Raw genomic sequence first — 13,104 nt, 5'->3', positions numbered from 1 at the left:
CCCCCCCCCGCCCCCCGGAGTGCACAAATTTTTGTGCACCGGGCCTCTAGTCCTATATAATAAAATGCTAATATGCAAATTGACCAAACGGCTGAACAAGCGGTTGCTATGACGTGCACTGACCACCAGGGGGCAGACACTCAGTGTAGGAACTGCCCCCTGGTGGTCAGTGTGCTCCCACAGGTGGAGTGCTGCTCAGCCAGAAGCTGGGTTCACTGCTGGCGAGCGCAGCAGCGGTGGCGGGAGTCTCTCCCACCTCCAAGGCAGCACTAAGGACCCCTCGGCAGACATTCCCCAAGGGGTCCCAGCCACTAGAGGGCGCAGGCCAGGCTGAGGGACCCCCCCCCCCTCCAGTGAACGAATTTCGTGCACCAGGCCTCTAGTTTATGTTATAACTGGAAGTTTGTTCCTTTTACCACCTTCACCCATTTTAGCCAGCCTCTCACCTCTTGCTTGTTCTCTTGTATCTGTGAGCTCTGTTAGTTTTTGTTTTGTTTTGTTTTGTTTTAGATTCTATATATAAGTGAGGTAATACAGTGTTTATGTTTCTCTGACTTATTTCACTTAGCATAATGCCATTCATGTTGTAAATGACAAGATTTCCTTCTTTCTCATGGCTGAATAATATTTCATGGTATCTATATACCACATTTCTTTTATAAAGTATTTTTTTAAAAATTATGCAGACTTCATGTTTTAAGTATTTTCAAAATTTCCCACATTATTTTTCACCCACATATAAGCAAACCTTAAAGTAATGTGTGATGACATAGTGATGAAAGAAACAACTCGTGAGTGAGGATTATTACCAGTTCATCACAGGCCTCAATCACAACCTTGTCAGTGGCAGAACCAGAGGGAGCAGTAATATATGCCACACCGCTCCCTGAAAGGCAGGAAGGCTCAGAGCTGATAGAAACTTCACCAAGTTTGTTAAATCATTCCTTCTTCTCTGCCTTGGTTAATAATTCAGGGACTTCCTCACAGTGCTTTCCATGTTACTAAGTCTTATCCTTGCTAATGGTTCCAGTAACATATTGATCGATGGCATTAGAGATTTCTCCTCTCTTCACTCTGGTGTTAAACTTCATTTAGAACATTCATTCGCCTTATCTCCTTCAAGGCATGTGCAGTGTGTCCGAGACTGCTGTCCTGTGCTTCAATGCCAGTAACCTGATACACGGAGTTAGACTGAGTATATATTTCACAGCAATGGTGGCCATGAAGAGGTCTGTGAGCACACATTCTGGCAAATCTTTATTCTTGGTAAAGTCATTGCTAAATAATGACACCATTATTTCTCCGGCTTAACAAAGACCAAAGAGAATTTGAACATCATTTTCTTTTTTTAAAGTATATTTTATTGATTTTTTACAGAGAGGAAGGGAGAGGGATAGAGAGTTAGAAACATCCCTGAGTGAGATATATCGCTCAGTTGCCTCTTGCACACCCCCTACTGGGGATGTGCCCGCAACCAAGGTACATGTCCTTGACCGGAATCGAACCTGGGACCCCTCAGTCCGCAGGCCGACGCTCTATCCATTGAGCCAAACCGGCTAGGGCATAGGGACATCATTTATATCAGATAATGCAACAGAGCCACCAAAGGAAGCCATCCTATTATCCCCTCTTGCTTGTGCATATGCAGTTGATACAGGTGTTAGAGTTTTATACATGTTATAGACCATGCAGACTCTTCTGGATTTTCATGTGAATGTAATAATATAATGTGTGGTTTTCTTGTGACTGGCTTTTTTCACTTAATGTTTTCAAGGTTCATACATGTTATACCAGGTATTAGTACTTCATTCTTTTTTATAGGTAAATTTTATTTCACATTTTGTTTATCCATTTGTCCATTGATATACATTTGGATTATTTCTAATGAAAGCTGCTATGAATAATTCTGTGGAAAGTATTCATGTGTAAGATTCGGGGTATTCCTAGGAGTGGAATTGTTGAGTTATATGGTAATTCTATGTTTAATTCTTTGAGAAACGGCTAAACTGTTTTCCAAAGTGATTACATCATTTTGCATTCCCATCAGCAGTTTCTTTACATCCTTCCCAATACTTGTCATTCTCTGACTTTTTGATTCTAACTATCCTAGTTTGTGTGAAATGGTATTTCATTTGGTTTTGATTTGCATTTCTCTGATAACTAATGATGTTGAGCATCTTTCCATGTGCTTCTTGGCCCTTTATATATCTTCCTTGGAGAAATGTCTATTTATATCTTTTGCCTACTTTTTAATTGGGCTGTCTTTTTATCATTGAGTTGTCTGAGTTTTTTTTTAATATACATATTTTGGATATTAAGCTCTTATCAAATGTATGATTCGAAAGTATTTTATCCCATTCTGTGGGTTGTCTTTTCACTTTCTTGATTATGTCTTTTGAAGCACAAAAGTGTTTAATCTTAATGATGTCCAATTCATACATATTATTTTCTTTCGTTGCTCATTTTTTTCAGTGTCATATTTAATAATCTCTTGCCAAATCCCATGTCAGAATGATTTTTTTCAATTATAATTTACATTCAGTATTATTTTGTATTAGTTTCAGGTGTACAGCTTAGTGGTTAGATAATCATATACGTTATGAAGTGTTCCCCTCAATATTTCCAGTACCCATCTGGCACCATATATAGTTATTACAATATTACGGACTATATTCCCTATACTATACTATACATATCTGTGACATTGTAATTACCTTCTTTTTAAAGGACTGTAGAATTATCTTGTGCAGCTCTGGGCCTGCTATTTTTTGGTGATGGGGGAGAAGCTCTTAAATATTTATTTTAAGGAAATTTGCCTATTTAGACACCTCTTTTCTGAGGTCAATTTTGATAAATAATATTTTTTTAGAAAATTATTTATTTCATCCAAATTTTCAACTTATCTGTAGGACTGAGCAAAGTAGTCTCTTATGATCCTTTTAAATTTTCCTCTGTGGTTATTTCTTTGGAAACTTCTTTTTATGTGCCTTAAGCATTGTTATTGTAATTCACCAATGAGATAATACTAAAAATAATTTTCCCCTCCAACTTCACTGTTTATGATTTATTATAATTAGGATTTCTTTATTTCTCTGATAATAATACTTTATTTATTGAATTCTTGTTATGTACTAGGCACTTTACAATTTTGACTTATTTAACCTTTACAATAGCCCTAGAAGGTATATAGTAGCAGTATATTTATTTCAAATGAGCAAACTGAGTCAGAGAGATTAAGTAATTTGCCTAATTATGCTTAGATGTCATAATTTTAACTTCTTTGTTGGCTATAAGAAATTTAACTTTAATGCTATTAAATAAGTAGATTTGTTTGTTTTCTAATGTCTCAATCTAATTGCCATCCAAATAAGTAATACAATTTTTAGTTGTCTATGGCAGTATATTCAATTCCATGAAATTAAAGTCCTGGTGTAATACATTCAACTCCAGAATTATTTCAGTAAAGTTATGGAGGAAAAAATGTTACCAAAATTTTTCTTCCTCAGTTAACAATTGTTATTTAAAGTTGTAGTTATCATGAAATATTTACATTTTACATTTGGAAAGGCAATACAACAATTATAACATTTAAGTAAAATTTTTGAAAAATGTAAAAAAGAATCATAACCTCACCACCCTAATATTTTTATTTTATTTCTGCATATTGCCTTTAACTTCTTGTCCAAATGCATATTTTATAGGTACAATAATAATGTATCCTTTATTATGTGTTTGACAAAGTGTGCTATTAAAAATACTTTTAAAAAGCAATCAATTTAAAAATAAATGTTCATAAAGAAAATGTTCTTGCTCCTTTATAGTTTTCAACAGCCTTTATAGTTTAAGAGGTTAGAAAACTACTTGGTGCAGTTGGGAATATATAAAAGCTACATTAACATTTGTTTTTGACTTCTTATCCTAATCTTTCATGTCCATCTGCATGAAGCATTGTTTATTTGTCTGTAAAAGTTCAGGCCAATGGCTGGAAGCTCTTATATATCCTAGACAAAAGAAAAACAATTGTTTTTCTTTAAGAATTCAATAGCTTTTATAATGTTTTAATTGTATTCTTGAATGAGAAATTGGGAATTTGAGAAACAAAAGTTGGTGAAGAATTTTTATCCACATGAACTTTAAAGCTTCTCTTTAGTCAAGACGGAGAAAATGGAGTAAATGTTTATAACTACTGCCCTCTTGGGTTGGTATAAGGCACATGTATTTTAAAAAATAATTTGTACTCATATTTATCTTTCTTCTTTCAAAGGTGTTAAAATCATCACACAACAAGTTCAACCAAGTAAAATCTTACCCAAACCAGTGACAGCAACTCTGCCTACCAGTAGCAATTCCCCTATTATGGTGGTTAGTAGTAATGGTGCAATAATGACAACTAAACTGGTAACCACTCCTACTGGTAAGTTTTCTTGAGCATTAGTTTATTTATTCATTATGTATTCATTGAGTAATTTCTCTGTGTTTGACACTGGGGTTACAGATATTATTGAGACAATTCTTCGAAGAGGCCTTTCTTGACTTCCCACTTCCCTCCAACTAAAAAATGTTCTTTCTCTTTTTGTGGTATGGTCATCTATACTTTTCCTTCATAGCACATACTACAATTTCTATTTACTTAGCTACTGTTTGTTGATTTATTTAATATTGTTCACCTTATTAGACCATAAGCTCCCATAAGGATAAGGGAAATAAGGGACCATGTCTGTTTTATTATATATATTTACATTTGTGTGTATGTGTGTGTATGTATGTATATACACACACACACACACACACATTTATATAAAGAGAAAGAGAGAGAGAGCACGCTCTGTTCTGTAAGTGATTAGTAAGGATTTGTTGAGTGAATGAAAGTGCAGTCCCAGTTCACAAGGATCTCACTTTGATGAGGTTGAGAGTCTGTATTACATTATAGTGTAGTAAGCATTCCTCAGACTGAGGGAGGCACAGGATGACATTATGCCTAGATAGGAGAGCAACCAGGCTACGCTCAAGGAAGTGACGGACAGCACAGAACATTTATTTATTTATTTATTTATTTATTTTTGTTAATCCTTACCAAAAGATATTTTTTCTATTGATTTTTTAGAGAGAGTAGAAGGGAGGGGAGGAGAGAGAGAGAAACATCAAAGTGAGAGAGACATATCGATCAGTTGCCTCCCACATGCGCCCTGACCAGGATCAGGGAGTGAACCTGCAACCCAGGTATGTGCCCTTAATGGAATCAAATCTGGGACCTTTTGGTGCATGGGCTGACACTAACCATTGAGCACATTGGCCAGGACAAGTGTGTAGAACATTTTAGTAATACCATCCTCAATCTTTTCCCTTGTCTATTTAAATGGGATAATAATACCTATGCCCTAAGGTTATTGTAAGTATTAAATGAAATCAAGTGTGTAAAGTCTCCAGCAGAGTGCTCAGTAGCTATTACTATTAATTAATATTAGAATTATTCATTGATATTATTTTAAATTTGCATAACTCTTACCAATTTTTTTGAGGATGGACAGTATTTAGATGATAGAATCTAGATAGTGTAAAATGATACCTGTCTGAAGTTTATAAGCTATCAGCTATTGGCCAGTATGTAAAGGTCTGTACAAACATTGCACTTAATCTCCCTTAGGCTCTATTATTTCCATTTTCAGTGACAAAACAGAGACTTACATTAAGCAACTTGCCCAAGTTCATATAGTCAATAAAAGGCAGAACTGGAATTTGACTCCAGGTCTGTTTGATTCCAAACCCAGTGCTTTACAAACAAAAATTGTGGTAAAATATACACAACATGAAGCTTACTATTTTCACCATTTTTAAGTGTGCAGTTTGTTAGTATTGAGTACATTCATATTATTTTGCAGCCATCACCACTGTCTAGCTCCAGAACTTTTTCATCTTCCCAAACTGAAACTCTGTACGCATTAAATAGTAACTAGTCTCACCTTCTTCCAGGATTTGGTAACTGCCATTCTACTTTCTGTCTCTATGCAAAGCCTGTGCTTTAGAGATACCATTATTCTTGTATTAAATCTATCATACTTCCCCCAAAACTTTTTACCACTTGGTACAAAGATATTAATGTTATGTATATATGATTCCTTATGTTATGGAAAGGTAGCAAAAAATAATATGTCTATACTTATGTATCTATATTAGAGTGTTTCTTTTTTTAAAAGACAAACGCTTTAATTTGAAATTTTTTCTGGTTATAATTTAACTGATTCAAACTATCTGTATAACTAAATTTTTTTTCTGATTCAGATGTATGTTTGTAAATTTAAACTAATTCTACTTAATGTTCCTCCCTTCCTCCCTCTTTTGGATAGGGATTGTATTTTTAAGTGGTGAATAACTTGCTAAAATCATTTATTTGGGAAGGGGGTTGTTGAAAATGGTTATCACAGTGACCTCTGAATCTAATTATCATGGAAAAATTTTTTTCAGTTGAAGAAGGTGTTATTTTAGTCATTTTTATTCTCCAAGACAAATAGTTCTTAGTTTAGGAATGGGATTTCTGAGTTACCAGATTTGTAGGAAACTATAACAGGCTCATTTGGTTAGTTTTTAATTCCTCTTTAGGAAAAGGAAAAAATCATAGAAATAGTGGGGAAGAGTGTAAGATCCTTTGAGAAAAATATCTTTACAGGTCAGCTAAAGTTAAGGAAATATGGAAATAGTGAACTTTTTAGGCTAAAAAGAAATATTCTTGGCAGCAGCATCTTTAATCTCTAGTAAAATGATGGCATAATTCTTTAAAAGATGGAAATATATTTACAGGGTAGCAGAGTACAAAACAGTAAAAGTTTATAACATTTTAGGCAAACAATACTGCCTTATTTGCTGAGTGCTGACATTGGGTTTGGCACAGAGACAGCATAAAACAGATGCACCTTAAAATCTATAACAGAAATAGGTAAAATGCTCTGGCAAGAAAGACAATTAAGTTTCTTTTGGCCTTAAAACTAATGGAAGAAAGGTAGTGGGAGAAGGAACAGAGTTAGTTAACTTTTTCTGGGGTTAGTAATTTGATGCAACATATCACAATATTTCATGTGTAAAATTGTTTCAAATTGACTCGGCTATAGTTCTTTCATGGTGCTTTGAAAACTGGCTGTAAATTGTTACTTAAGTCTTGACACCTTGAAATTCCATTTTCAAGTTAAAGCAATGTAGATTACATTGAATTGTAGTAAAACTGTATAAATTGTCATTCTTCTGTAAGCATTGACAAGTTTTTCTTTTGGCTTTTCCCTTTTTACAGGCACACAGGCAACCTATACCCGGCCCACAGTGAGCCCATCCATAGGTCGGATGGCTGCAACCCCTGGAGCTGCAACCTATGTGAAAACTACGAGTGGTAGCATCATTACAGTAGTACCCAAATCATTAGCTACCTTGGGGGGAAAGATAATTAGCAGTAATATAGTTTCTGGTAGGTATCTCTGAAACATGTACAAGATATAGGTGATTAGTAAGAGGAAGAATCATATTTCAACTGTTGAAAGATTCTGTTTGGTCTCAAGTTTTCTGATTAGAAATCTAGAGCTTTTATTTAGTCTTGATGTTTAGCGATCAGTTTTTTAGTTCTAGTATTAAATCTTCACATATTAAGTTTTTGATCATTTTAAAATAGAAAGAAATAAATATTGCTTTTAATCAGAGTAGAAAGATTATGGCTTACATTTGCATAGAGATTTTTTCATTATAAAATGTTCTTCTATTTGTTCATTTACTTAGACCTCATAACTCTGAGATAGTTGGCATCATCTCCAGTTTAGAGATACAGATTTAAGGTTACAGAGATGAAATTGACCTTCCAAGATCACACATTCTAAATACTGGAAGAACTAGTATTTATTTATCTCAATGTGTTTGAGGAACCATAACTCATAATTCCAATTACTAATGTCACTTTAGCTTATTAAAAATAAAAATATTTGAATATCTTTGCTTTTCACCACTTATAAGGACTGTTTACTTTTAAAAAATATTTTACTTAGATAGTGAAGGCTAATTGTTGATATTTTGGAATCTTACCTGGATTTTTATGAGCTCATTAATTCCTGAAGTAATTTGCGTTGTGGATTCTGAAGTGAAATGTTAATATGGTTTTTGTTTTCAATGATTATTATTATTACTAGAGGCCTGCTGCACATATTTGTGCATGGGTGGGTTCTGGCTGGCCTGCCCCGATTGGGGCGGGGTGGGCCTGGCTGGGGGGGGAGGGGCTGTGGGAGGTAGGCTGCCTGGCCCTGCCCCTGATCGGGGTCGGGGGCCCGATTGGGGGTGAGGCCAGCTGGGGGGAGGGGCCATGGGCGGTTGGCCAGCCTGCTCCCTGATCAAACTCCCGGTCAAGGGGACAATTTGCATATTAGCCTTTTATTATATAGGATTTTTTTTACCGATAAATTTTTTTTAAATTTTAAATTCTTTATTATTTAAAATATTACATATGTCTTCTTCCCCCCCATTGACCTCTTCAATTATTATTATTTTTTTAATTAAAATGATGTAAAAAATCTTTGATCAAGCAAGCCCTGTGGACTTTAACTGTCCACTATTTTTGTAGACTAGCCATATTTTGTATGCCCGAGATGAATTGTTCTAACATTTTAAAAATGGGATTGACATTCCTGGCAGTCATATGATGTAGCTGATAACCCAGGGAGTGAAAAAAAAAAGCAAAGCAGGGCATGGTATTGGCATAAAGTACTATATTTAAAGCTGTTAATTTTGGCTCTAGTTTTAAGTATAAGTGGGAAAATCTAACATTTGCTACACTGAGGAGGGTGAAACTAGTAGGGAAAGAATTATCATACTCCAGATTTTAAGAGGCTATTTTAAATAACACAGTTAAAACTCGTTATAATGTATTACCTGACAATATCTTTAAATAGTATAGAATACATAGTCAGTTAAACATTCTTAAAAATGATAATGTTTTTCAATGGTATGTAGCTTTTTATGACTCTTAAGTGTTTTTCTTTACTTATATATGAATTTATGGCACTATATAGCTGGAAGGTATGTTTAGATATTATAAGGCCTCTGTTTTCAGACGTTTATGATTTAGCTGCTTTTGTACTAGGTTAGAGCAATGCAAAGCAAGCACAGTTTTCTAGAAGCAAAGAGGTGGTCAGATATAACATTTATAGATTTTATCATGTATACATTTTACCCACCTTTCTGTTTAACTATAAAGCAGCTCATAGTTGCTGTTTCAAGTATATGGGTATACATGAGAAGCGTTCTTAAATTTTCAGCACTATAGGATACATTTGGCACACAGTTGAAACAACTCTATTGCATGGAGCTCATTTTGTCTGGACCTCTGCCTCACTGACACTTTTATTCTAAAGAACTTACCTCATTTCTGACTGTTCTAAACTGATCCTTACGTTACATATCAATTTCCTTTATAAAGGTAGTTCTCCTATTTTATTTTTGTTCTCTGTGACACCAGGATTATAGATTAGTTTATTACTAGTTTTCACTTCTAAGCTGTCTATTTATAGTAAACTGGTAAGCCTGGTTGGATGAATTTAGACAGTTTCTGCTTTCACCCATGAGCAGATAGATGCTGGATTCTAGAGTCTGTTCACACCCCAACCCCATACCACTATTTCCCAACAAAGAAAGAATACTTTTCTTAAAATACACTAAAAAATCTAGCTGTAAGAATAGAAGACTTTAAAAAGTGAGACATTTTTCCTCATTGTGGGGAATTTGGAAAATATAGAAAGGTACAAAGAAAATTAAAAACTTAGAATTTTTATTATCCAGAGAAATGTGTTGAAATTTAAGTGTATATGTTACAGTTCATTCCTTTTTCTATTCATTTCTTTGTATAAGTGTGTTTGTGTGTGTGTGTGTGTGTGTGTGTGTGTGTGTATTTAATTTGAGAGCTAATATAATCAGTTTTTCTCTTTTTTATATAATATTCTTTTTCTATTCCATTAAATGTATTTTGATATCCCTTCCACTCTGCTTAATGGCTACACTGTGTTTTAGGTTGCTTACAATTTTTTGTGTTCATTATCAATAATCCTGTGATGAACATTATACATATATTATTATGTGAAGGCCTTACTTTCTTTGTATAATATCCTAGAAAGCAAGTTCATTCTTCCAAAGTGCATTCTATAAATGTCAAGTTTTTCCTTTTATTGGAATAAGCAATTAAATGGAAGGCATGACATTTTTGCAGTTATTTAAGTCATATGTTAATAGAGTCAAATATTTACTTACATATGTATACATAGAGAGGACTAAGATATGTAAGGTTTTTTGTGGGTTGGTTGAAGAATTATGCATATTTTATGGAGATGATTGGATCCTTCATAAAAGAAACATTTGTGAAGCTGGGGGTCCATGATTTTATGCTCATGGGTGAACTCATTATCTTGACTCTGAGGACATTATTAAAAGCCATGACAATAGCAAAACTTGATTTTGATACACTTTTTTTTTTCTTTCCTCACCCGAGGACATGTTTTAATTGATTTTTTAGAGAGGTAGGGAAAGGGAAACATCGATGTGAGAGAGAAACATTGATCTGTTGCCTCTCATATGTGCTCTGACCAGGGATCAACACTACAGCCTAGATATGTGCCCTGACCAGAAATGGAACCTGCAACCTTTGGTGTGGGATGATGCTCCAACCAACTGAACCACCAGGCCAGGGCTGATTGTCTTAATTTTTAGTACAATGTCCAAACAAGGAACAAATGTTTAAGTACTTTTTTTAAAAATTCTCACCCAAGGATGATGATGATGATGATGATGATGATTATCATTTTTTTTTTTTTTTTTTTTTTTAGAGAGAGAGGAAAGGGGAGAGAAAGATAGATGTGAGAGAAAAATACAAACTGGTTGCCTCCCGTACATTCCACCCCTCCACCCCATAGGGGACTGAACCCACAATCTAGGTATGTGCCCCGACTGGGAATCAAACCTGCAACCTTTTGGTGCATGGAACAGTGCTCCAATCAACTGAGCCACCTGGCCAGGGAATATATTCTTTTTAATTCATTTATTACTTTGCTTATCTTTGAGCAAAACAACATAAAACATTACCCAAGACATTATAGTCAATAATGTTGAGATAACTGGGTATGGGGCCAGGTGGATACTCAGGGCAGTGGGGAACCACTCTGTAGAGTGCATGGTTTTCTGGCCACTTTGTGGTACATCTGGAACTGGCTCAGAATGGTATTGAATGTAAACTGTGGTTGAAAAATCAAAAACAAAACATTACCCAAGAGACCAAGATTGTTAGGGTGACCTAAGAATCTGTGATTTAAACAAAGCTGTGGTACATGTACATAGTTGAGTATTACTTGGCCATAAAAAAGAATGAAATCTTACTATTTGTGACAGCATGGATGAACCTACAGGGTATTATACTAAATGAAATAAGTCAGTCACAGAAAGACAAATACCATGTTTTCACTTATATGTGGAATCTAAAGAACAGTATATAAACAAACAAAACAGAAACAGACTCACAGATATAGAGAACAGACTGATGGTTACCAGAGGGAAGGGGATTTGGAGGATGGGGTGAAAAAGGTGAAGGGATTGAGAAGTGTATGTGTTTAGATAGTAAATAAAATTAATTGTAGACACTGAAAAAAAAGAATCTGTGCATAATAAGATCTGGGTTAATAGTAAATAGTAAAAAATAGTAAAATTTGTGTTTTTTAAGCCTACCTACCATAATACTTTTATTGTTAAATAGGAATCCCAGGAATGCATCAGTGTCATAGCCTATGTGATTCACAGTTATTTGCATCCATTATATCTTGACTCGTTATAAGTAAAGATTGTATATATAAATGGGTTCTGTGATGCACCATGAGCCAGATGCTGGGTGGGGTGCTGTGATACATAGGAATGTACATGAGGTGCATTCTCTGCCCTAAAGAATGCTAAGCTTGTGTACTTTCTGTTGCAACATGAGAACTATAGACTGAATTCTATGAAAGCATAGAGGAAGACCTTTTAAAAAAACAAGTAGTACTACTTTCTTCATATAACATAGGTATCACCTGAGATATAGCAACATGCTCACTGGAATTTTAGAGTTTTATAAGTTGACCATTGTAATCAATTATAAATTGTATTCTATCTATATATATAAAAGGCTAAGTGACTATCCAACTGCACTGACCACCAGGGGGCAGACGCTCAATGCAGGAGCTGCTGAGCTGCAGTGACTTGGCAGTGGTGGTTCTCGGGTGATGCACCCCGGAACCAGAGAGGAGGGAGCCCGATTCCGGGGTACGTCACCCGAGAGCCACCCTCTCACAACCCGGGACCTCTCGGGGTATGTTAGCCGATTTCGGCCCGATCTCCGCAGGCCAGGCTGAGGGACCCCACCTGCCGGAGGGACCCTGCTCACTCTGAAGACACCCTTTGAGCTGTGGTGCTGCCCCAGGTGCGGCAGGCCAGGGAGGAACTGTGGGAGGTTGGCTCCAGGGCGTATCCGGCCTGTCTTGCCCAGTCCCGCCCCACTGGCCACCTTCTAATTTCCTTTCAGTGTGCACAAATCCGTGTACCGAGGCACTAGTTTCAATATAATGCTGTACTTGCTTTGCCTTATGCTATGCCTCCTCCCATATTTATTAAGCTGATGGTCCTTGTACTTTGGTGTAGTTAAAGCTTGGTTTACATATCCTTGAGACAGCTTTTCATGCTTACTTTCTAAAAAGTTTTTCTTAGCCAAAATTAGGTGAGGCTGCATTGCCAAAGGAGGCATCATAATCAGTCACACATGAGGGACTGGAGTTAATTAAGAGTTAAAGTTGATATAAGCGAATAATGGGCAGCCTGGTTTTTGTGGCTCTTAGCTTACTGCTTAGATACTACAGATAAAGGAAGAAACATTTGTGAAGCTGGGGGTCCATAGATAAAAGTGCTTTTTTTGTGTAACCTGAGTGTTACTTTGGACTGATGAGATATTAGATGATGGCAAGTATATTACAAAGATATTAGAGCAAGATTATCAGAAATTGACATATAACTAGAATATTCTTTTTTTTCATTGTTTTATTACTTAAAGTATTACAAAGAGTATTATATATG

At 35.5% G+C, this 13,104-nt stretch overlaps 1 protein-coding gene across 10 annotated transcripts in view; it reads left to right on the top strand.

Moving 5' to 3' along the window:
• EMSY (EMSY BRCA2-interacting transcriptional repressor) overlaps nt 1-13,104 on the top strand; it is an 86,139-nt gene that overhangs the window by 39,040 nt on the left and 33,995 nt on the right. For all 10 annotated transcript variants that reach the window (XM_005867045.2, XM_005867044.2, XM_005867043.2 and 7 more), the window contains 2 exons: nt 4,265-4,414; nt 7,280-7,450. In XM_005867045.2, coding sequence (XP_005867107.1) covers nt 4,265-4,414; nt 7,280-7,450 — 321 coding nt within the window. The remainder of the gene's footprint in view (nt 1-4,264; nt 4,415-7,279; nt 7,451-13,104) is intronic.

This window comes from Myotis brandtii, unplaced genomic scaffold (genome assembly GCF_000412655.1).
Source record: "Myotis brandtii unplaced genomic scaffold, ASM41265v1 scaffold244, whole genome shotgun sequence".
Classification (NCBI taxonomy): domain Eukaryota; kingdom Metazoa; phylum Chordata; class Mammalia; order Chiroptera; family Vespertilionidae; genus Myotis; species Myotis brandtii.
The sequence above is the reverse complement of the archived record's forward strand: the minus strand, read 5'-3'. Positions and strand labels throughout refer to the sequence as shown.